Consider the following 27,209-nt stretch of genomic DNA (forward strand, 5'->3'; position numbering starts at 1 on the left):
CGAAACAAATTCAACGTTCAACTTAATGACATCTATTTAAAAATTTTTGCAGTAGGTACAAACATATTAATCAAGGGGAGACACAGATATCAAGTTTCTATCGGTTACGTATTCATGTGACGAGACGCACAAAGTGTTCGACGACAAATTAATGTCTTAATCTTTCAAGTACGTTCTTTTATACAAGATTATTTATAATTATTTCATTCGATCCAGTAAATCGCGTTTTGCGTACGCGTGTGCGAACTGTAATTGCTTAGTGTATATGTTACGGTAAATTTGATTAATCCGGTGATTATGTATAATTTACCGGTTAATATGATAAATCGCCTCCCATGTTGGAGAATCTAATAAATATAAAGCAATTTATTAAATATATTCTCCATATTAACATACTTTACATATTAAAATAGCAACTCGACTATAAGTAGCAATTACTGAATTTTTTATTTAAATAATCAGACATTACTGTTAATTAGTCGAGGTTAGCGAGCGTAGACTATGTTTGGTTAGATTATGATTCCTGTATTGAGGAATCGTAGATATATCAACATAACCTACAACCGCTTCGCTCGCTAACCTCGTCTAATTAACGTTAAATATACAAATTATATATGTTACAGGCGATTAATCAAATTAACCGGTAATTATGTATAATCGCCGGATTAATCAAATTTACCTTAACATATACATATTTTCCGTTCGTGTGTACTTATTTATTGCATTCGTTTAATTTTGCAGTCCCTTAAAAAGAAACGTTAAGCATTATATGGTATGTGAGAGTTTAAACAATCAAATAGATAAACAAATATTTTACCCAGATCAGTATATTAACATAGTAATACATATACATAATATATATTTATAATACATATACATAACAGAAATTATTTGATTATATGTTATTTGTACAATTTAAACGAAAATACTGCAAATTCAGGGGTTTTCTTTTTTAATCGTTATTATTTAAAAAAACTCATTGACAGAGTAATATTTATTCTGTAAAAAAAAGCCTTATAATTATATTTTAAATGGAAGCAATACGAGGCTCACGAACGCCGTGATGAGGTACATAAGATTATGTTGTGTAGTTTGATTAAACAGAACGTGTCTTATTATAGCCTACTGAAAAAATAAAATTAATGCACTGTAGAAAGTAAAAATCCTGTCTTTAACGAAATTTAACTGAAAATATCTTATTAATTTGAAAACTCCATGAAAAAGGTTCGACCTACTAGGAAACTAAATCTAAAGCGTAATGTATTTTAATCACTTTTCGTGTCGTGAAATTTAGTATGTGAATTCTAGCGATGACGATAATTAAAGCAACAGCATCCTATAGCGAACCGTAAAAACAGTAGTTCTAATGTAATCGAGAGGAGAATTTAAAACGACGTTTACCAAAACTTTCTCGAAATTTCAACAGGGAATTTCTTCTTGCAAAAACATTATCCTACGAGGATGTTTTTGTGATTTATTTCCTAAGGATGAATTCAGTAAAACATTTCGGAAAACAAAACTAAACGAATAAAATTTGAAACAATTTTCGTACGGTCACCGGTTTTTGTATATTTATTGTTCACGTAAATATATGTGTTAATAGCAACATAATGTATTATGATCCTAATAAACGGGCAAATATCGTTGCGGAATTTTGACCGACAAATAAGATCCGATTAATAGTTCAGGTCGTTCATAGCCTGCGACTATACCCATCTCCTGACGTCAGAAAAGAACTAGCCTTATGTAATTATATATTACAGGATTCATTAATCAACCGTTTGCAGTTTAACGATTTAATGTTCATCCCAGATTCTTTGGTTACGAACCTTCTAAAATCACTTCTCGTGTTATGGTTTCCTTTGCATAGTATATCCGACTGTGGTGTTGTACTAGGGACAGTGAATGTTATTTTAAAACAATTTAAAACTGGTTCCTTTTCACCTCAAGGGAAAAGCCAATGTGGCTGTAAAAGAAAAACTATTCCAACACAAGATCTGTTATTAGTGAGAAACGTAAAGCTGATATAAAATTATCTGCAGTGGACTTAAATAAAAAATTGGCAACCAGTGGAACAAATTAACACGTGACAACTATTAGACGCCGACTTCTTGTAGCAGCTGGACGGAAAGTTCATCGGCCAGCTAAAATGCAGCTTTTAACACCAGCAATGCGCAAAAAAAGAAAGGTTCTTGTGGGCCAAAGCAAATACTAACTGGACCAAAGAAGATTGGGAAAATGTTACGTCCAGTCACATTTTTAATTTCGGAAACAAAGGGTTCCACAAGTTAGAAATGCATTGTATGAATATACATCACCGGCTCATATCCAACAATCAGTTAAATATCCCCAGAGAGATTCTTTGGGATTGTTTGACATTTGAAGGCCCTTATTAATTACTTCCAGTAGATGCTATGTTGAAAAGTGATAAGATTATGAAGGAAAGGGTTGTGACACAACTTAAAAACAAACGACCGCAAGGCAATGAAGTGTTCCAAGATTTGGCGCCATGAAGTGCCAAATCAGCCAAAAAAGTGGACTAATGTTTCGAAAAACGAAACATTAAAGTACTCCCGGGCCAGGCAACTCCTCACTTTAAACTCGATCGAAAATCTTTAGGGAATAGCAAAAAACGACTTTTAAATATGAATTATACCACAAAAATTTACCTCATTAAAGCAATAATATCGATGTGGTTTCATGATGAAGAAATGAAAAAAAGTGTAGTACACTTGCTGAATCAATGCCAAATAGTGAATGAGAAGTGATTAGAAATAAAAGAGGACATATATTATTCTCTAGATATTCACAAATTATACAGTATGATTTTTTTTCTAAATAAAGTTACTTTTTATTAAATAACATCTGTGTTCGGATTAATCTGCACGTTATCGTGTACATTTACACACACACACACACACACACACACACACACACACATATATATATATATATATATATGTATCAGCGAGGCCTTTCCTCGCTGACACGATCATCACTAATTTGTCCGTTTTCCCGACAGCTAGAAAGCTGAAATTTTACATAGTTTACCCAAGTGTGTTTTAAAGAAAACATTATTTTAATTCTCCCATAAGAATTTAGAGGTTAAAAACTGGAGTCGAGATCGAAAGAGCTGGAAACATGAAAGTTGCCGGGTATGTTCTTCTTAGGATAAGCTTAAAAGTAAGGTACTCCCACGAAGGGGTTTTTCGCTTATTCCTAAGGGTTGAATAAGAGGTGCGAACGTTTATTTAAAAACGAGCATATCTCGCTTCGGTCGCTTGAATAGCAAAACTTTTCAAGAATACTTACTCAGATAATATTTAAACCAATGATTACTTTCCTCCTGTTATCAGTTTCTATGAGAGCCTACAATTCAGCAAAGGTGATAAATCCGATGCTGCACGAAACACATCTCGATTTAAAGTGGACCCGGATTAAAGGCGCCTTTCATAATAGCCGTATGTTATGCGATCCATTATGCAATCGGCTCTGAAGATAACTCCACGATGTCCAGATGAAAAAGAATCGGGATTCACTATTCCTCCTACAGGATTTTTTAGCTAATCCGCGCAATAGCAAATGAAACTTAATATAACAATCGATTAGTTTCTTAATTTTAATTTAAGAAATCATTGAGATTACAGTTATCGAAATCTTGAAAATAAAAAAGTTCAGTTCTAGCTCAAGATTTAATGTAAAAAAATGAAGGAACGAAATAAGAGAAGTCGTACCGAAGAAGTCGGGCAGAAGTCGATTTACAAGTCAGGTAATAAAAATCTACCTACAAACTATAGACCAATCTCGCTGATTTCAAATATCGCGAAAATATTTGAAAAAGTTATACATGCCAGACTTTCGAAATTTTTCAAGTAGTATAATACAATCTCAGATAATCAATTTGGGTTTATCGAAGGTAAGGGTCAAGTCATGCCTTAGCGCGCATAACAGAATACATCTGCAATAACATTGATGCTTCCATACCGACAATAGCAACATTCCTTGACTTGTCAAAGGCGTTTGACACGGTTAACCGTTCAATACTTCTAGATAAACTTGAGTCTTGTGGAATTAGAGGTTATTAAGTCTTGTTGGAATTAGAGAAGCATTAAAACTATTGAATGATTACTTATCAAATAGAAGTCAAATAGTAAAGATCATGGACTGCAAAATTGGTGAATTATCAACAACAACTGGAGTCCCGCAAGGAACTATTCTGGGACCGCTACTATTTCTAGTTTATATAAATGATGTATTAAAAATCATTCCAGACAATAACATTATATCCTACGCAGAAGACACGGTGGTTACTAGTACTGGTCCAAGTTGGATTCAAGCCCAAGCAAACATGAATAACTACCTAGAAAAAATAAGGAAGTGGCTATCAACCGACAAGCTTTCTTTAAATATCAAAAAGGCTGTTTGTATAACTTTTAGAGCATATTGTGACAGTGTTCCTGATGTCATTGATGTGCAAATTAAGAAACAATCTATTGACAGAGTCGAGAAAACCAAATACTTGGGAATAATAATCGATAGTAGATTAAAATGGGAACATCATGTCCAAAATCTGAAGTGCAGAGTCAGATATCTGCTGTTTATTTTTAAGAAAATAAGTTATTTGATGGATACCAAACAATTAATAGCAATCTACTAAGCTTTATTCCATAGTATTACTACATATGGCATCATAGCGTGGGGAGGCGCTTATGGTAATGTGATTAATCCCTTGATCTCATTACAGAAGAGAATGTTTAAAATTATTTTTAAAGACAATAATCAAAGCACAATAGTGTCTTTAAACATAACAGAATTTTTCATTATTGAATCGGTTATTCACAATTACAATGATTTAAGAAATAAATTTCTACAATCAGACAAAACGAGGAATAAAAGCATAATAATTGCAAGAATCAATAAGACTTTATCTACAAGAAATAACGAGTACATTGCTGTGAAATATTTCAACCAACTGCCTATTGAGCTGAAAAATATCAACTCGTCAATAAAAAGTATTAAAACCAAAGTGATAAAGTAGATAAGGACTAAGAACATAATAAATTTATAATTCGAGTGTTATGAATATAAAAATTTTAAAATTGTTACATTTGTAATTAATTATATACACATATTTAAATGAATTGTGGGTGATAAAGGGGAAAAGGTGAATTTAATAATAAGATTACTTTAACTATTGATTGTTATTTAGCTATAATATACCAGAACTATGTACAGGTAACTCAGATTACCTCTATAGGCTGAGAGTTTGTTTTGTATATCTTTGTATACTTGAACTTAACTCGATGTATTTACTGGTTAAATAAATAAATAAATGCAATTTACATAAAATAAAATTAATTAATCACCCAAACCTGGATTAAAGTAGCGATTGAAATCTATACGTTCATTTACATGTGTGAAGTGAGAGCAGAATTCCCCTTTTCTCGAGTAGAGTGTGACAACGGGTTCTTAAAACAAAAGTCCATAGACTTTCAAGTACTCGCAGAATATATTCGAAGAAAAACTTACAGTGATCAAACCTTTATGGTAAGCGTAACGAATACGTCGATATCGATGACAGTTTTGAACAAAGAACATGAGCAATTGTATTTTAAAATCATTGTGTAACGTATCAGTAAGTTTAAGTAAATTTTAGTTTCCTAATTCGACAGCCGTATAGAAATGGTCGCAATACAGTCGGAGTCCTCAAAGAAAGAAGAAGAAAGAAGGGAAGTCCTACCCAGATGGAAAAACCGAGCGAGATTTAGGAGGAGGTCTGTTCACGATCTGTCAGCGAGCGAACTCGAATGAGGACGGAACAAAGTAAGTGAGATTTCCCAATTTCTGTCGACATTTTTAACGTGTTGATCGAGATAAAAATTCAACATAGATGCTAACGAAGAAATTCTATGATATCGTATTTCAGTATTTTTTTTAAGCGATCATCCTAACCCCTGTAGGGGAAGGCACCCGCCTTATGACGATCCCGATCCCCACACCACTCCCTTCGTTCCTAGCCCTGATAGGCTTTACCGGAGGTAGTCGTTTAGACCCTCTAAACCATTGCAATCATCAGTTTGGCCTGTGTCAGGATGCCACCGATGCAAATGCCTCAGGAGACATTTCCATTGGTGTATTTACACAACTTGTATCGCCTTCATATGGCTACTTCCAATCTTGATCCTCTACTATAATTTACAACCCTCAACTATCAAATTAACCAATTACGAAGCGCGATCATACCTTGAAATATGACAGTCGTTCTTACATCTCGTTAATAGATCAAATTTCACATCGACTTTTACAAATCGCATATCGAATAGCAGGTACAAAAAATACCTGCAAACCAAACGGGCAAAGAATACAAATAAAGGGCGTGTAAGTTTCAGTCTGTGCCCGTGCGAGCAAAGAGAATTTCAGCTATTGTATATATATTTTGGCTTTTAAGGTGTAATGTACATTAACTTTCAAAAAATTCAAAACAAAACGACTTCGGTGTTCTCTTTAATTTTAATTTTTTTAAAATAGCAAGTAATAGAACAATGAAAATATTTTTAAAAATAAAGCGCAAGACAAATAACCCAACTTACAGCATTTGGCCTAAAATCCTAGCCTTTTTAAGTGTACACACAAACACATATGCACATGCGCGTGCACACACACACACACACACACAAAAAAAAGGTGTGACCACCCAGTCCAGTTTATCAACTATGTGCATGCTTGTGCATTTTTGTATGTGAAAAAACCAAGATTTTAGGCAAAATGTCAAGTGAGCACTCAGCCAAATATTTGTCTTCATTTGTTTTTTTAACATTTTATTTATTTACTAGCTCCCCATCACAGCTTCACCCGCACAATATGGTTACTTGTGTTTCCCATAGCGGTCAATCTTTTTATTTTATGTTTATTAGTCAAGTAACCAGAGGTAGGTGCAGCTAGTCACACATACAGTAATGGTGGCAGTGGCTGTGGTGGTTGAGCCACAGCGCTTTACACCTTTGCACCCCTTAAAAAAATTGGAATTAAAAAAACCTGATAATGGTTTTTAAATACTTATCTGAAAAATATTTGCAAACCCAAATCTACTAAATATCTCATTTACTATAGTCAGGATTGGGAAAATTTACAATCACTTTTCAAAAATGTTTTTAGCTTTCTTCATCCCCTTTCAAGGTCGAATTTGAAAAATCTAGAAATTGGTTATTGACATGAAGATTACACTCACCAAAAAACAGGTTGATTTTTTCATTTGTTACTGAGAAATTAATAAAATAACAGGGTTTCCAAAGAAATTCAAAAATCAATTTTAACCCTTGAAACTCAGAATGAAACTCAAAAAATCTAGAAATTGGTTTTTAGATGTTCACAATCAAGCAGTTCAACCCCAGCTCACACAGTGATAGACACTCATAGTTCACCATTCATTAAAGTTTGTGCTTCAACCAGCAAATCTCCACTACTACATCATGCGCATGCGCGCGGGTACACACACACACGCACATATATATATATATATATATATATATATATATATTAGAGATTTTTTGAGATGAAATATATCCAAAAACAATTTCAGTTATGCCAAGAAACATGAATAAAAATTTAGTAGCGATAGAGCGGGTAGTTTCTTCGTTTATCCTGAACAAAAAAACTCTCTCTCTTAACATAACAGTATACATTTAATTATCAGGTATTATTACAATATTCCAATACACTCTTATAAATATCTTCTATTACACATACATAAGCCGCACTGGAATTCATAGGAGCTTTATAAAATCTGTGCACAACCCAGCTATAGAATTAAAAATAAAAATAGAAAACACAATGATCTTACCCTAAAAATATTAAATAGTCTTCAGTTCATATCAAAAGTCCATATAACTCCAACTTAACCTAAAATGGACCTAATAAAATAATTTTAAATTTTTTGACTGTATTGTTCTTGTACTGTATTTTATATGATTAATAGCCTAAAGAATAAACAGAAAAAATATTGCAAACCTATATTGAGTTTCAGTAATAAATATATATGTTATAAACATATATTAAAATCATTTATTAATTGTTATTAATTCTCTAATTAAGTCATTTGTATTACAATCGTCACAATGAAATTGTATTATATATGAAAAAATGTAATACAATTGTCAAATCTTGTTATAAGGTTCATGTACATTTTGTGACAAATATGTAAATCAATCTTTTTTCTGTATAACAAAAATAATTTTTTGACATCATTTTTTTAAAAACTACCATCAAGTGTTTAATTGGTCTACTGCTTTGTACCCAAAAAATAACTCGGAATTTCAAGAACGAATATAGTTTTTATTTTGCAGCACTCAATTGGTTAACATGACGCCACAACAATTAAGTTTTAGTTTACATATTTTCTGTCAGATAGCAGCTGCATTTGACTGTTGCACAAGTCAAGCTGTTATGAGCCCGGGCTTCAGTAACATGGCATCACCACAAAAGCCCAGCACATGTACTGGTTCACAGAAAAAAAATCAGTGACTGTTGTACAAATAAATATTGTGAGTCTACCATAGAAATTCCTCAAGTGACAAGCGCAAACATAAGAGGTGTGAACAGTTTTTGGAAACCGGAGCAATTTGAAAGGACACTCACCAGATAGGCCTAAAACGTGTGGCGAAAACACAGAAAGAATTTGACTCTTTCCAACAAAGTTCAAAACATTCAGTTAGTAGTGATAGTCGTCAACTAAACATTCCTAAAAGCATTTTCCGTTATGTTGTTCACAAACAATTGACTTCTGCTTATAAACTGTAGCTACTCCATGAAATTAAACCTAAGAATAGCCATAAAAAATTTAATTTGTAACGACTATGTTAGACTTAATTTCTGCTGATGAAATCTACCTGCAACGTATTTTATTTTCTGATGAAGCAACATTTCATAATTATAGTCGTGAATCTCCATAACTGTCAAGTGTGGAGCTCAGAAAATCCACATGAATTGATGGAATGCGTCTCCAACTGTCCAAAACTTAATGTCTGTATCATGCAGAATCAAATTTTTTAGTCATTTTTTCCATGAGTAGACTACTACGGGCATAGTGTACTCAGATGTGTTAGCAAACTTTGTATTTCCAGATTAAAAATATGGAAGGCCTAATTTTCCAACAGGATAGAGTCCCTCTGCATACAGAAGTTGATTACAGAAGGGATCACTCCAGAAGGTGACTGCAATCAACTGCAGGTTCCTAGAAGGCTGGATAGGCAGAGAAGCTCCGATCACTTAGTCCTGATTTGAAGCAGATGGATTTCTTCTTTTGGAGTTATGTAAAAGACATCATATACCAAGAAAAAATTCAGTCACTTGACTGCATGCACTAAAGAATAACAGTAGTTGTGGAAACAACTACTGCAGACATCCTCACCTAAGTGTGAAATAAGGTGGTTTATCGGTTTAACATCTGCAGGGTAGTAAACAGTGCTCATACTGATTTACATAGAGGTAAAAAAAGCTTTAGATTTTATACTTTTATTTAATAAAACACACATTTCTAATTCTAAATGTAATAACGTAAATTTAATTTCAAATCATAACATTCTTTTTCACACATCCACTATAATCATTCCATAAACTTTTTCATATTTTTATTACTGATACCAAATAATCTGTTTTAAACGTACAAGTCATCACAACTACTTTGTCTAAATCCCTAAGTTTTCAGTTGCATTATTTTATTGAAAAGACTCGAAAAGCTCCAAACAAGTTAGTGTTAGATAAACAAAAGTTATAGTCTTGTGTAATTTTAATATTGATGATCAGTAAAGTAAATATAACTAATGTGAAAATCTTATCTAAATTGTTGTATGACTTTCATTTCATGATCCATTCCTATCCTTTTCTCTTTTCTTTTTCCTGTTTAGCCTCCGGTAACTACCGTTTAGATAATACTTCAGAGGATGAATGAGGATGATATGTATGAGTGTGAATGAAGTGTAGTCTTGTACATTCTCAGTTCGACCATACCTGAGATGTGTGGTTAATTGAAACCCAACCACCAAAGAGCACCGGTATCCACGATCTAGTATTCAAGTCCGTGTAAAAATAGCTGGCTTTACTAGGAATTGAACGCTGGAACTCTCGACTTCCAAATCAGCTGATTTGGGAAGACGCGTTCACCACTAGACCAACCCGGTGGGTTTAATCCATTCCTATCCAGAAAAACACTAATCTCATTCTATTACTGACAACATGTGGGCACCAAATTTTTGTACAGAACAGAGCTCTATAGTTCAAAATACATGTATTGCTGTCCAAGCATTGCTCAAAAATGAATAAATTATCATGTCATGAAAGAAATTAGGGGTTATACTTATGTAAATATAACTTAATTTAAAAAATGATTCTGAAAAGAAAATCAAACCTGAATAACTAAATTTTGTAATGTAAATGATAATTTTTTTCCAAAATAATTAATTAATATTGCCAGACTTTCCTAACAACTATGGAAAAAGCACTTTTGAAACAAAAAGAAGAATTAATTAGGAAAATGACAACATTCAAAAAGCTCATGATGCAATGAATGATGATGTACAATTAACTCACAAATCATAAAAATAGATAACTTCAAAAAATAATTTGAAAGAAGCATAATGGTGTAATAGTAAGATTACACTCTATAATGGTAAGTCACATTTATTTGAGTTGTCTCCTGGAATTTCAAAGACTAAGTGAGATATAACAATGATGTGAACAGGGTTTTTAATAGGACTGTTATCAACTCAGTTTTGATTCCATAATCCATGAAGAAATATTTTATTAATAGAGCAAAAAACTGTATATGGTTGATCCAAATTTTGCAAATGATTATTGTTTGTGTCAATCAAAAACCTCAATTCATCTGAAGTAAATAAGATTATTTTAAAATTAAAAACTTTTCTAAATTGAATTAATTAACATATGCTGATGAAACTCTAAAACCTTTGAACTGCATCATAAATGTTTCATTTTTCTCTGATATTTTCTGGTACAGATTATGAACTTCAAAAATTTCTCTTCATTCTGATTCCTAAGCCAGGCAGGAACTTGGCACTTCCAACCTCATACAAACCCTTATCAATGATAGATGCTATTGGTAAGATACTGGAGAGGTTACTCCAAGAAGAAGTTGTCTGGTGCGGTGGAGGAGGTGGGAGGATTGCATGACATGCAATTGGTTTCCACAGATCTAGGTCTGTGCTGGATGCTGTAATGAGAGTGCGTTCCCTAATGAAAGGAATAATGGCAAGCCGACGGGGGAACTGCAGTGGTAGAATATGCATCCTGGTCGCACTTGATGTGAGGAATGCATTTAATTGCAATTTTCATGGTGCGATCAGGCATGCTATGGATCACTTCAGTGTTCCACTGTATTTGAAAAAATCATATGATTGTATCTCAGTTACAGGAGTATTGTGTGTGAGGTGAATGGTGGAGTTCTGGAGCGAGGAGTAAGTAGAGGGGTTCCTCAGGGTCGGTCCTCAGGCCGACTCTATGGAATGTTACATACGATGGTGTATTTTGTCTTCCTCTGCCCCTAAAGTGGATATTGTGGGCTATGCAGATGACCTTGCTTCGGATGGCGGAAGAAACAATGAAAGCAGACAGTTGACTGAGAGCTCTGGTGCAGAGGACAGGGCTGTGGGCGAGTGTCTAGGGGCCTCCTGACCATGTGTGGGTCGCCTGGATGCAGTGAACCCACAGTAACTCCGATGCTCAAAGCAGGAAGGTAAGCTCCACTTTCTGGAGCTAATTAAAAAAAAAAGAGGAAGAAAAGAAGGAACAAAAACTTCAAGTACTCCTGGATACAAAGGTTATGTTCCCGCCCAAGGAACTTCTGGATTCCAGGCTAACCAAAGAAGAGCTCTGGCTTGCTGTGGTTCATATGGCTTAGTCCATATGGAGATGCTCCAGATGGAGGAAGAAGCAAAAAAGCAGCCGGGTGCCTGAGAGCTCTGGTGCGGAGGACAGGGCTGTGGGTGAGTGTTGAAGGGGTCTCCCAAACCTATCATGGTCACCTGGGTACAGCGAACCAGTGGTCACTCTGATGCCCAGTGCAGGAAGGTAAGCTCCCCCTTTCTGAAGTAATGCCACACAGCAGTTTCCAGAAAGGGGAAGGACTATCAGAGGTGAAGGTTTAGTTAATAGGGCACAGGCACACATACGCACTCAATAACATCTTGCGGAACCTGTTAGCAAGTCTGACATTTTGTACGTAAATGGTATTCCTCCCTCTAAAAAAAAAATAGATCAGGAGAAATTAGGTCAAACATACAATTAGCAAACACATGAAAAATCAAAAATTTTTCCAACTACTCAGAAGGCTGAAATAAAACAAATATTTTAAATAAACCGGGCCTGAGATAAGATAGCAGTCTGTACCCATTACTACCTGATGATTCTATAATGACTTGGGTAATGGATTCTTAATACATCCAAGGACAAAAATAAAATGTCATCCCAGTCATATTTAAATAAACTGGCTCCCAAAGCTAAATCGAACCAAACTGAAATTTAATAATGCAGATACAGATTCTCTGAATAGATAGCATACTATTTTCCATTAATAAATAATAAATGTAGCAATTGATGCTGCATAAAATTAGTAAAGGAAGAAAACAAAAATCAAATCATTTATGAATGTGGTTACAGGTATTATTCCAAGAAAAAAGAATTCAAACCCATTTTTACTACTTTATTTTTATTGCTGTTAATTGAATTTCCAATTTTTATATTTATTAATTAATAAAAAACAAATCCCTGACTGAAGTAAGTGCTATTTTCAGAAATCCAACATCATAAATTATCAGGAACAGAACTTGAATTTATTTCCCACTTCCAGTAACTAGTCACAGCTCTCATCAAAAAACAATTCTTACAATCAGCAAAACTATATAAATATGTTCAGACAGTGTTAGGTACGGTAAATGATACTTTAAATAATTCAATTTATATTACAATTTATCTAGTTCAAAAATAAATAAATAATAAATCAACAAGACCGTTGCCATGGTTTCCAGAAAATGAAATGTTTGTCTTATCGACACTGCATTGTTTTACTTTGATCTTGGCCAAGAAATAACAAGCAATAACAGTAAACATATGCTCTTGATAAAACAAAACGTTCTTCTACATCAGGGGTAGTTAAAACATGGATAAGGTCAAAAGTTATTTTATATAGCTATATACATTGATTATCTATTAATTATCATAAAGAAGATGGTTAAAATGCACATAAAAATGTGTATGCATACATATATTTTTTTTAACTATAGAACAGAGCCCCATGAAAGACCATGTAAGTTTATTTTTAAATAATAAGTATTATTAATTTACTCTATGAAGAAAGATTTTTATTAAGTTTCTTAAGAACATTATCTGTGTCGAAGTGAAGTCACGTAAAAACAATGAAAAAATTGTAGTACAAAATAATCTATTACAAACTTATCAGTATACTAACAAGTTTGCATTACTGAAACAAGCAGAGCATGATAACTTCAAACAATTTTTTATTACTGGAAAATAAACATTACATGAACAATATTTTTTCTTGAAATAAAAAAGATAACTCAAATCAAGAACAAGATTACAAGAAACACACCTTACCTATTAATGACAAATGTTTATCGTTTATTTAATTTAGCCGTTATCAATTTATCACAGTAAAGTATATTATAAGTAAATAGACCTGATCTAATTTTATCCCGCTCACCAATCCACAATTACAAAGTAAATATTTACTAAAGAACATTAGTCAAAATCTCACTCACATTTTATTTGAATTTAATCTAATGTGCTAAGCAATAATTAAATTCCTTTATGTATTAACATAAAGGAATTTAATTATTTTTATATTGCCAATAAAATGTTAAATCTAATGATCAGCTATTTTTTACAGAAAAACTACTTCACAACAAGCAAAAAGAAGTATAATTTTCCAAAACTGGTGAATGAGATTTTTATAAAAATAAATAAACTTAAATCAAACCAAAGATTAAAGAAAAAGTTCAAAGAAAAATACAATTTATTATTTAACCATAGGAAATGATTTAAAATTACAGAATATAATAAAAAATCCAAATATAAAATACAGTCCTGTAATCAAATTTTCTATTAACAGTAAAAAATGAAAAAGTGTCTTACTATTGTTAAAAATACAAATAATTTATGGCATGTATAAAACTTACAAAATCAATTACAAAAGAATACTAAATGATACAAAAAAAAGTAAGCAGAAACACATAAATAAAAAACTGAATTGTAGCATAAGTTAAAAACATCATTCATTAGTTAAACAGTAGGTTTAAGAACATTCAGTAGAGTGGAGCAAACCCACCAGCTTAGTCTAGTGGTGAACGCATCTTCCGAAATCAGCTGATTTGGAAGTCGAGTGTTCCAGCATTCAAGTCCTAGTAAAGTCAGTTATTTTTACACGGATTTGAATACTAGATCGTGGATACCGGTGTTCTTTGGTGGTTGGGTTTCAATTAACCACACATCTCAGGAATGGTCAAACTGAGACTGTACAAGACTACACTTCATTTACACTCATGCATATCATCCTTTAATCCTCTGAAGTATTATCTGAAAGGTAATTACCGGAGGCTACAGGAAAAAGAAAGAGTAGAGTGGAGCAAATGAGATATTATAATGATTTTAACTTAATAGGTTTTTCTTTGACTTAATAGGTTTTTCTCTCTGAGAATTATGAGTTATGCTATTGATAGGGAACTAGAATGTCTTTGAGAAGCACATAGAGATATGTAGGTGCTACCATAAAATATAGGTATTGGTGGAAAGACCAGACTAAGGAAATGATTTTCCTCATTACTTTTCATCCTCTAAGACAAAATATTCTACAACTAAAACAATCTCCTTATCAAATCATGATATGAGGATTGTTTGAAAGGAAGCTGTTGTTATTCTTCGAATCGGAGAGTTGAGTGTCAGTGGTAAGAGTAGAAGGCTAGATAATTTGATTTAAAATGAAAAATATATTGGTTCAGATTAGATGCAGCAGAATTAATGAAGCAAGGAAAACTTTTGGTCAGAGAACTTTACAATAATCGACAAAATAAGATAACAGAAAGGTAAAAGTAGAAAAAATAATAATCGATAAGAAAGCAGAACAAACATCTTATTATGAGCAATACAGCAAGAGAATTTTATTACTCAAACCCCAAATCTACAATAATAGTGTGGATGTATACACTGACCTAACATAGAATGATGAAATAAAAAGAATATAAAAGAAAATCTATTAACAATAATAGTATAAAAGCATATAGAAAAAATATATATATATACTACACAAAAACTTTTTGACAGTAAACTGTAAAAGAGTACAATATGAAAAGGCAAGCTCACATTCAGAAAGAATGCAATCTAATTCATCACTTTGTAATTATAATACGGAAAAAGCTACAAAAAAATTGAAAGAAAAATGAGCACATTATTCTTTAGGTGGAAACCAGAAATTAGTTAGAAGAAATATTGAATGGCAGAAAATAATTTCTGGAAGATAAATTCAGTTTGAAGATATATAAGAATCTGTTGCAGTTGATATTGCAGCACATCTTAAAACACCAAATTGGTTTTAAAAAGAACTGTAAATTGCAATATTTAACAACACAAAAAATATTTTAAACTATATAAAATGTACAATTCAAATTTTTATTATACATTATTTAGTAAAAAATGAACACTTTGTAGACAACTATCCATTCTTGATGAAAAGGTTTTTCAAAATGTTGAAGATTCGGTTTCAAGTGATTCTATTTATTTTTTAAATATGTTAATTCAATTGATAGTAAGCAGATCATTTTCAACAACTATGTATTGTGATAGTAAAACAGCAGAAAATCCTCAGGATATTGTAGATTTGTTTGCTAAAAGATTTGCTAGTGTTTATTCTATTAAGGATCTTTCGTCTACTGAAATAGAATTTGAATTTAATGACTGTTTTAGCAAAATATCGTTTAATGAGAATGAAGTTTTTGATCATATAAGGGATTTTTATGAAAAAATTTCACCTGGTCTTGATAATACCCATCTGTTACCAGTAAAAACATTTCCTCAATTCTTTACTCCAATTTTGACATAAGTTATACAATAAATCACTTCCTACAGGTACATTTCCTGATAGTTGAAAAGTAAATTATGTTACACCTATTTTATTTTATAAGAATATTGATTCATCTTATATTAATAACTATTGTCATATAAATAAAATTAATGTATTCGCAAAATTAACTGATGAAATTGTTTGTAATAAATTGACTCCGTATTTGAGAAAATCTATCATACAAGTACAGCATGGTTTTTTTTATCTGGCAGATCGGCACAAACTAATCTATCTGTTTATTTAGAATATCTTTTAAATAGTATTAATGACAGTTACATTGTTGACTCTATTCGGATTTTGTAGAGCAATCAAATCAGTTAACGTTGAGCTATTACTTGGAAAATTAGCTGCTTACAGTATACAAGAGTCTGTATTTAATTGGATAAGCTCTTCTCTGGATACTACAATAAGTAAAAATAAAGAACTACGTTTCAAATGAAATTAAAATCTTATTGGGAGTTGGTCAGGGTACACCATATTTTTCTGTATTTATTAATGATACACAATATGTTATTAATTTTGTTAAATTTTTTATTAATTGCTGATGATGCTAAATTCATTAAAGCTATTACATGTGCTGATGATAAAGCAGTAATGCAATGGGATTTAGAGCTGTTCATTAATGGTATAATGCAAATGGACTAGTTTGTAAAATAAAAAAAGTTTCTGTATAACTTTTGTGTTAATAAAAATTAATTAAAGACTTATCTCGATTGTAAATTGAGTTTTCAAAATCACACAGATCATGTGTTTTGAAAACCAGAAGAAAAATTAATTTTATCAAGAAATTTACAAATAATCTTAAATCAATTGTATCATTCAGATCTTTATACTATGCATTCGTACATCCTGCTATATACTGTTCTGCAATTCAGAAACCTTGTTTTGATTATCAAGTGTTAGAGAAGTTAAATCATAATTTTTTTAGATATGTTTGACATAAAATAGGGAATTTTTCAGACCATGATTATAGTTACATACCCACATTGCATAACATGGATTTCATCTTTTATGTTATATAATGATGTGATCTCTGCCTTTAAAATATTGAATAATGTAATTACACACCTTTGTTACCAAATTTTTATTTCTATATACCAAAAAGAATACTTAGAAATAATGAATATTATTTTTATTTATCAATAAATTGTGATATTGATAAATAGATGTATATTAATAGAATGGCTATAATATATAATGAAAATAATTCATATATAATGAAAAATAGTCACAGTTAGTGTTAGTCTATATTTAGTCAAAAAGAATTTAAAAAGAATATAGATTTATGAATAATATATTAGATCAATGAACTTAAATATACATATATTTACACTATATTAATTTGTGTTACCTATCAGAAATTATATTTGTAATATTTTGTAATAATGGGAATTTCCCGTTTATTTTTTAATAAAGAATTAAATAATGAGATGTGATAGACAAGAAGAAAAGAGAAATTAAATAAAAATCAGGTAATGTATAACAGAAGTTGCAAAACTTTGTAATACAGATAGCAAAATTATTAAAAAAAAATGGATGATACATAATAAATCAGAAGCAGACTGAACAAGGAAGGAAAGATTCATACATAAATGAAGTCTACCATAGTTCTGCTAACAAAGGACACCTGAATTTGAGCTATTAAAATATTGTAAATAACTATTACAGAAAGACCTTAATATATACCAAATTACATGCTTATGCTGTTTTTGATTATTTTATTAAGAATAAGAACTTAACACACAAAATATTTATTTGAATTTTCAAAAAAAACAAAAAACATTGCTTATACCCGTTTTTTTGGTTAATCCCAGTTCCAAGCCCACTAACCTCAACAAAACATTTCTGTTGTAACAGGTTTTGACTCATGCTGAGAGTCCTCCAGAAGAATTTTTATTTTATTTTTTTGTTATCATTGTTAACATCTTTTCTAATTTTAATTGTAATATTATGTCTTTCATAAGTTAATCTTATTTTTCTATTTATTAACACTAGCATACAAATGAAACTTGTTATAATAATTTTATTATTAACTCAATAGATAAATGAATAAACATCCTACCTCATTAATTTCTTTTTCTACTTTTAAATTAGATAACTGTACTGCATGTTTATGCTTGACCAAAATGATAATGGCTATATAAAATAGTGTGAAAAAACAAAAATAATAAAATAAAAACAATAAATAACAAAATAAAGAGAGAATTAATTGGCCCAATACAGGGGTTACCCAACTAAAAAAAAGCAGAGATGATATGTAAATCCTCATTTTTATACATAAAAGAAACAATATGTATAAACATTTTTATCATAAGATACATATTCATCATTTTTTTATTAAATGAGAAATACATAAACAAAAAAAATTTATGGAACCTTTAACACTTTAAAAATAATTTCATCATATAATGACGAGCTTAAATCAATTTATATCAGCAAATTAAGCTATGTATCCATCTTAATTAATAAATCTGTTAATTAAATAACTTAAGTACAACTACAGACATTACAAAAACATAATTATTCATTCTTTATACTAAGCATAAAGCCCTATGTTTAATTTTTTATTTTATTATCATTTATTCTATTAAGTAATCATGGTACTTAATTTTTAAGCACAAGGGATAAGTCCTTAAATATTTCTTCATAGACACCCCTGCTGAATTATATGCTTAGCAAAAGGGACTTTTTATATTTTCTTTTGCTTTTCTTATATTTTATTTGTATTTAGTAACTTTATTTTTTTAACATTCTTCACACATAACATTTCCAAATATATGTCAACTACATACATTATAAAACTCAATTACCTGTTAGTTTTTTCTATATTTTATTCATTATTAAAAGAAGACATCTTTGCCAATCTGTATTAAGGCATTATGCTGCACTGATTAGTCTTAAATTAAAATCAAAGCTATTGTTATTTCTTTTTTTGTAAGAATTAATATTAATCCTGATGATGAATATTAATATAGAAATTTAATGAAAAAATATGATAGAATACAGGGGCTACAAAATATTCTAGTTTAAATTTATTCCAGAAAGTTTGATGTTATAAATGTTATTTCTTTCAAGACATTCTCAATTTGACATCAGGACCCTAAGTATACACAAGCGCCAGGAAAAAGACACTCTCTCTGACTCTCTAATGACACATTCTCTGATGCTCTCTCAAGATATTCTCACACAAAACTCTCAGACTCTCACTCTCAACTCAAGACATTTGTGGTCATCAGGGACAGAACACAGCAATTATATCCAAGGCCATCCAAGGATCATTCACCTGCACAACTCCTTTCTTTTATTAACAATCAAATTTAATTTATTTTTCTATTCAAAATTTAGCTTCTTTTTTTATTATTTCTTTATGTTTTTTAATGAATAAAGTGTAATATTTGACACTTCATATCATCTACATAATAATTTCTTTTTTAATTAAAAAATTTACCTCAAATGCTATCATATTATCAATATAATGGTATGTGAAATTTAATAATAATTTTAATATTCATAACACATAACAAGTGTCATACTATTATGATATATACTTAAATACTCGTTAAAATATCTCAATTCACCTTTAATCTGATCAAAATTCAAGTAGTTATATTGATTATTTCAGTGACAGCAAGCCTTAAATATTGTAATACACAATTAGGGATACTGTACAATATCTAGAACATTGTACTAAACAACAATTAGAGAATTTAGGTGGTTTGTTACCTGCTTTTGAAATTTTCAAGTTTTTCAGTGGTAAAACTGATTATTAGCGTGCTAATACTTAAAAATAATAAATATTTGAAAAAATAATGAAGTAATAATGCAATAAGATTTTAAATAAATGCAGTCGAAAAATTTACAATTTAGAAGGCATTAACTGAAATGACAGATTCTGAACTTTTAATAAAGAAATTGTGAACCCAGGCTTTTTCTGCCTTGTGTAGACCCAGACTACACATTTAGCATAATGAGGGTAAAATAAGAACTTTAATTCGACATGCAATCATGTAGTACTATAAGGAAAAATATAGTCATAGAACAAAGGTTTACTTAATAAAAAAGGTTTAACAACATTTTTGGCAGAGGAGTATAATAAAATTTGAAAAATTATTTTGATTATTACACACCAAGAATAATTTGTACTGGAATAAAATAACAATGAGGATACTCTAGAATTATTTATAAAAAATAAAGACCTGCAACTACATGTATTTTGACTGTTAAACAATCATCATAAGTGGTTATAAAGCTGAGAAAAAATAAACTTACACAAGAACAAAAAATAAATATTAAATAAACAAGGCAAAAACAAAAACACAGTTAAAAAGTGACATAAAAATCCTTTTATACTCATAAAATGAAACAAAAACCAAAAAGTATAATGTAATATGAATTCACAGTATGCAGAAAGCAAATATTAGCATACAATATCGCCAATAACACCTGCTGGATACATCTAAACTACCATGCCCTGTTCAACTACCACATAATAATGTAGGAAACAGTTATCCATAAGGCCAATCACAGAATTCAACTATCAAAAAAATGTGTTATCTAACAAGATTCAGGTAGGATAAATGTTAAATCTAATGATCACACAATAGAATAACTTTCACTTTCACAAATGATAATAACAAATTTTTAAATTCTATTAAGTTACTACATATCAGTCTCATATTATTATTTAGCTATTTATTTTCTTACAAGAATTTAACTTCTGCTTGTTACAAGAAAGATTTTAAAACGTCATTTTATAAAATATTTTATACTATATTGGGGATCGGCCAATTTCTCTGGTCTCTGTAATTTTAAAAACCAGATTCTTCTTTGTCTGAGTTTCTATTTTTTATTTAGTTTACCTTGTGTATCCAAATTACAATTACAGTCTGTGCAAATCAATTTATAGTTGTTCACTGCCTAACAGACTTAGTTTTATCTTAGAACTTCTGAAGACCAAAGTCAATTTTCTACATACAGCCATGAATAAGTTAAATTATAACATTTATAAAAATTTAATTTTTATCATTTTTTTATACAAAGGCCAATCTGCAAATTTCTATAGATGGTTTCACTTTTTCATTACTCTAAATTTCTTTTAGGGTGAAAGTTTTCACAGCTTATCAATTGTCATTGGGTAAGGAATTTTTTCCAAGAAATGGATTTTATCAAAGATAAAGTCGAGTTCATCAATTTTATTAGAAAAACCATCGACAGTATACAGAAAATAAATGATAAATAATTAGTTGGCAGCAAAATAACTTTATATTAAAATAAGACAAAACAAAAACTAGATAAAGTATGGGCAAAGATTGAACATCCCCATCCATGTAACAGCAAAGTAAAAAAAACATAAATTAAATGAATTAAATATTACCTTGGCTATATTTATATTAAGAAATTGTCCCCAGCTGTGAACCTAAAGACTGCTAGATCAGCTCTTCCCCACTTTCTTATGATCCAACCCTTTCTAAAATCTTGATTTTAGGTCAGATGCTTAAAGAATTATATAAATAGACTTCATATATCACTAATGAACTCATCATGAAGACACCAATAATAATAATAAAATGCATGACAATTAACTTATTTTTCAAGAGCATCAGTCAACATTAACCTTCTTTCTTTCAAAATATATGTTTACTTCTGTAATCAGCAACATCAATAGTTAACTGGCATCAACAGTTAACCAGCAACATCAATAGTTTACTATAAGTAAAATAAAAAACTGGCTTACTTTATCAGCTAATTGATAATATCTAAGATTTTCCATATATGCTCGATCACGAGGTGAACAAGTAACTACACCATGTTGGGGTTCAATCCAGCACTCGGCTATCAGTTCCATTGATCCTTCTTCTACATCATTATCATCAGCTGTTGCTGCATTATCATCATCATCAGATCCACTATAGAAAAAAATAAGAAACAAAGTACTGCACTCATTTATTTTTATACATAGTGTATCACAAAGTTCTCCTGTGACTTTCATAACCTTTTCTACTCATGAAAATAATGGAAAAATTTCATATAAACATATAGCCTAAAATGCTTTGTTTGCAAGTTACAACTAGTAAAAGTTTCACTCAGATTTCAGATAATCTGGTGAAATGAGATCGTACGTACTGAAATTTTTAAGATTTAATTAAGTAGCAGAGTTAGTGATTTCTTATGGTTTCTGACCTGAAAAATAGAATAAAATAGGTCCCAGAACTGTATCTGCAGTAGTTTTTGAGAAATCTGGAGTGAAAACCAATAAATGGGGTAGAAAAACTTTTGTTCTTTATGTTTGACATACAATAACTTTGATAAATTGGTAATAAACACATAAAACTTTTAACCAAAACTTTTAGAGAATTTAATTCTCACAAATGGTGTAAAATAAGTTGAATAAAACAAAGGATAGTTAGAAAAATTAAAATTTTATTTAGAAAGAGTGCATTACTATATTTATCAGAAAAGTACTTATTTAATGTAAACAGAAACCAAATTCTTTTTTGGCAATGTGAAAAATTTGTAAAAACAAAATTTACTGTTAAAAATTTAGAAAGAAACTGGAAATTACACAACAATTGTAAAATAAAAATAAATAAATAAAAATTAGATAATTTTTTTTATTAATGACAGAAATACAATAAATTGTTTGAAAAATTATTACTTCAAATTTCGCAATAAAACAAAAAAAAATCTGATCAATGCACAATACTGCATTAGTGTTCTGTGTCTGTAAAGTACATTAAGTATATCGGGCACTATGAACTGTGCTGTTGTTTAGTGAACATTTTCTGGGAACTTTAGTTTGAACATGATCGATCTGCTATTGAAGTAATACTGTACTTATTTACAATAGAGGAATACATGAAATAATATGAATAGGAATACATGAAATATGAGAAAATATGAAATACATTTTCTGAATTATAGGATTCTGGATCCAAAACAATTAGCATCACTTTTTGCAGTCTTTGGAAAACAGGTTCACTACCTAGTAGTCATACCAGCTATGAACAATCTGACCAAGACGTCACTGTTACTAATGAAATTATTATTGATGCAAGTCCAAGTGTCAGTATACAACATCTTTCTAACCGGATCAGTTTTGCATTCAATGGTTTGGAGGTTACTAACAAAAAAAGGTAACAAAAAAAGTTTTATCCTTTCATAAACAGCCAGTTCAACATCTACACCCAGGAGACGGCCATCTTCGCTTGGAGTCCTGCAACTGGTGGAATACAAACTGGACAACTCTACAAGTATGTTTTGTTTACCAGCAAGGCAAATTTCACTTGAGATGGCATCAACAATTTATGCAATGAGCATATATGGGCATAAGTAAATTCTCATGAAGCAGTGGAAGGCAATTTTCAACACCAATTAAGCATCAAATATGGTGTAGCCTTCTTCACAATCAGCTGTTTGGACTATACATATTACCTGGCCGCTTAAATGCTGAAGTCTACTTGCACTTTCTTCAAGAAGAATTGATACAGCTACTTGAAGATGTTCCTGTAGTGCTGAGACACAAAGTATACTTTCAGCATGATGGAGAGCCTCCCCACTTCTCTTGTGCCGTTTCCACTCACTTAAATCATCATTTCCCTGAGAAATGGATTGGTTGTGAGAGATCCACACTCCTGGGCCACCAAGACTGCCTGATCTAACACCTGTAGATTTTTGCATCTGGGGATGGATGAAATATACTGTATACAAAACAAAAATGCATTGTTGTGAGGAATTAATTGTCTGCATTATGGATCTGGCAGAGCAACTTAAGGACAGCTATGAAGAACTAAAAAGAGCAACAAAAGCACTACAGAAGTGTGCCAAGAAATTGTTGAAAATGGGTGGCTCATTTTTGAACATTTATTATAAACTGGTATGTATAACGCATTTTGGTCTAGTGTACTGTTTCTAAATACGATACCAATTTTTCTAACTTTTCTTTGTTTTATTCAACTATCTCACACCATTCTGTTCAGAATTAAATTCTCTAAAAGTTTTGTTTAAAGGTTTTATGTGTTTATTACACATTTAACAAAGTTACTGTATGTCAAACATAAAAAACAGGGTTTTTTACCCCATTTATTGGATTTAAACCCAGATTTATCAAAAAGTACTGCAGATACGGTTCTGGGATTTTATTCAATTTTTTCAGGTCAAAACCATAAGAAATCACTAATTTTGCACCTTAATTAAGTCCTAAAAATTTCAGTACAACATTTCACCAGAGTTGCTGAATTCTAAGCGAAATCTTTTACCAGATGTAACTCACAAACAAAGAATTTTAGGACATATGTTTATATGTACTTTTTCCATTATTTTCACGAGCAGAATAGGTTATGAAAGTCCCAGGAGAGCTTGGATAAGTTAAGGTTTTTAATTTCCTAAACATCAATCTACATTTATACTTATGATTGCAGATAGTAATCTGAAAGCCCATTTTGGAAATTGAAAACTTGTTCTGACTCTTTGAGAAACTCCAAAGATAATGTTATACTTCAGATGGGAATATATGCAAGTGTAATAGATATTCAGTAATGATGATGAGCTTACCATTTTATTTAAAGTTACAGAAAAACAGCAGTGATTTTTACATATGAAATCAATTTGATCCCAACAAAATTTTTCAACTAATAAAACACTCAGAAATTTCACTTTATGGGCAGCAACAGAAATACTACCATTATCATTAATAAGAATTTTATCTACGCAATCAGCAATGTTACATCTTTATGGGAAGCAGAATGCAACAGTTTTATCTATATTTAAAGTTAGATGGTTACATTACCACAAGTGAATAATTTTCTCAACTGCTAACGTAGAATCTTCAAACCCTTTTAAATAATCATCTTCAGATAATTACAAGGGTTTTCAAATAATTAAAGAAAAATGACTGAGGAAAAATGTTCAATAAAAATAAAACTAACAGTAATTTTCAATATAATCCCTGGCTACTTTTAAGCAATTTTCCCCTCTTTATATAAGCTTTCTTATTCAAATAGTAAATAATTGTTTACCTTGGTGTCTGAGCCATTCTTGACCTGCTCATGGTTCTGAACTTAGTGCCACATAAAAACTCTTAGAGGACAAAACAAAAAAAAATTTGATGGTGAGATTGGGACTAAAAGGTAGATGTGCAACGCCTCCCAACCTACTTTTGAATAGTTTCCTACATCTTTTAAGGGTATGGAAGTGGCCATCATCATGTAGAAGAATTATATCTTTTTAGAGAGAACCAGGATGAAATCCTGGTTCTCAGGAAAATCTGAGAAAAATCTGATTTCCTGGTTGAACCAGGAAATCCAAGTAAATAAATTTACTTTATTTTGTAGCAAGTCAAAATAATACTCAATGTTGATTGTACATTATTCTTCCAAATAATCACAATAAATCGAGCTTTGTAGTCTCAAAGCCCTGTTGGCATCACTTTACCAGATGATGCACAGGTTTTGAATTTTTCCTGGCAGGTAAACTTGGATGTTTCCATTCCATACTCTGATGTTTGGATTCTGGGTCAAAATAATAAATCCAAGTTTCATTACAAGTATTTTACAATCTAAAAAAGCATTACCTTCTGCTAAAAGCCATTATTTAAATTCCATACAAATGTGAATTGTGAGGCATCTTTGTGATTTTGAGTCGACTCTGTTTCTAAGCCCACCTTAAACAAATTTTGCAGCATTTCAGCTTACCATGAATAATGGAATGGACAGTGCAATGATTGTACTACAAATTTCAGCAATTTCCCAAATTTTGTTTTAAGTGTACTTGTGAATAAGATCACGAATGTTATTTTGCAAAGCATCAGTTGAAACTTCTACCAGTCCTCCACAATGATGAAAATCGATAAGAAACTTGTTCTACCCGATTTATACTGTTTAATCCATTTGTAAAAATTTGCATGGTTAATATACTTTTTACAGTTTTAAAATAAGTATGTAAATTTCAGCTGATTTTACACCTTCAGTAAATAAAACTCTTATCACAGCACCCCAATTTTCCACAGTACATGTTCCAAGCAGAACCAACATATTGAAATAAACAAGAGTTGATAAAAATAGAAATTCTTTTCAAACAGTTATATTTTCTGTCGGGGGGGTCTAAACAGTTAGACTATCAGGGTCTACCAGGGTATAATAAACTTTCAGTTTATTATATTAAATATTTATTCCATAGTCGTCATTTGTTTCTTTAATTATTGAACAACCCTTGTACTTTAAAAAATGACATGAAGAAAAATATATAATACAAATAATGAATAAATAATTTAAAAGATGAAGTTTATAATATATGAAGGTCTTATTAATCCAGACTTAATTGAAAATTTAAAACCTAACTGATAGTAAATTTATAACTGGGAAGGCAGATTATGTGGAAGGGATGATGAAAACACTTTCTCCAAAGGTTAGAGCATCCTTATTGTTTTTTTAATATGCTAATGATGAATATTTTTATCAACAAGAAGACTGTCCATAAAATAACCAAACTTTATTTTAAACAATTAATAGTAACTTAGTTGTTATTCTGTTTTATTTCTTTCAAGTTATTCTTCTCCTGCACCACTAACAGGGTGTTTTCCACTACAGAGTGTTTCCTGATGATCTGAGGAATGGTCCACAGATCCCATTGATCTATCGACTATTCCTATTATTACACTTTCTATTGTTATGTTTTCAAACTGTGGAAAATGTGTCCGCAGTTTGAAAACAGTGACTTTTTGAAGTTAACAATTTCTGATTTTTACACAAGATTAAGTCACAGGAGCTAAACCAGGACAGTAAAGCTTAGAAATAACAGTTACTTAAACTTATGTTTAGTAAACATCTGCTGATACAGAACAACATGCATGCAGATCACAGCTATGATGGATAGAACATTTATGGATCACTGAATTACATTTCCACCAGCTCATTTCCACTCCACTGCCTTTCCCAAACACTCCACATATGTCAAACAAAAACTTGATCTTGATATTTGAGCAACCTAGTAAAGCTTTTTTTGACTTTACACTAATTTTCCCATTGACTGCAATGATCGTGCTTTGGTTTCTGTCATAACCATATGCCACATC

General features: G+C 30.9%; 1 protein-coding gene across 2 annotated transcripts in view; it reads right to left on the bottom strand.

The window, feature by feature from the left end:
- LOC142323459 (KICSTOR complex protein SZT2-like) overlaps window positions 1–27,209 on the bottom strand; it is a 342,875-nt gene that overhangs the window by 228,378 nt on the left and 87,288 nt on the right. For both annotated transcript variants that reach the window (XM_075363101.1, XM_075363100.1), the window contains exon 19: window positions 21,876–22,047. In XM_075363101.1, the coding sequence (XP_075219216.1) occupies window positions 21,876–22,047 (172 nt within the window). The remainder of the gene's footprint in view (window positions 1–21,875; window positions 22,048–27,209) is intronic.

The sequence above is a fragment of the Lycorma delicatula genome, chromosome 4 (genome assembly GCF_047948215.1).
Source record: "Lycorma delicatula isolate Av1 chromosome 4, ASM4794821v1, whole genome shotgun sequence".
Taxonomy (NCBI): Eukaryota; Metazoa; Arthropoda; class Insecta; order Hemiptera; family Fulgoridae; genus Lycorma; species Lycorma delicatula.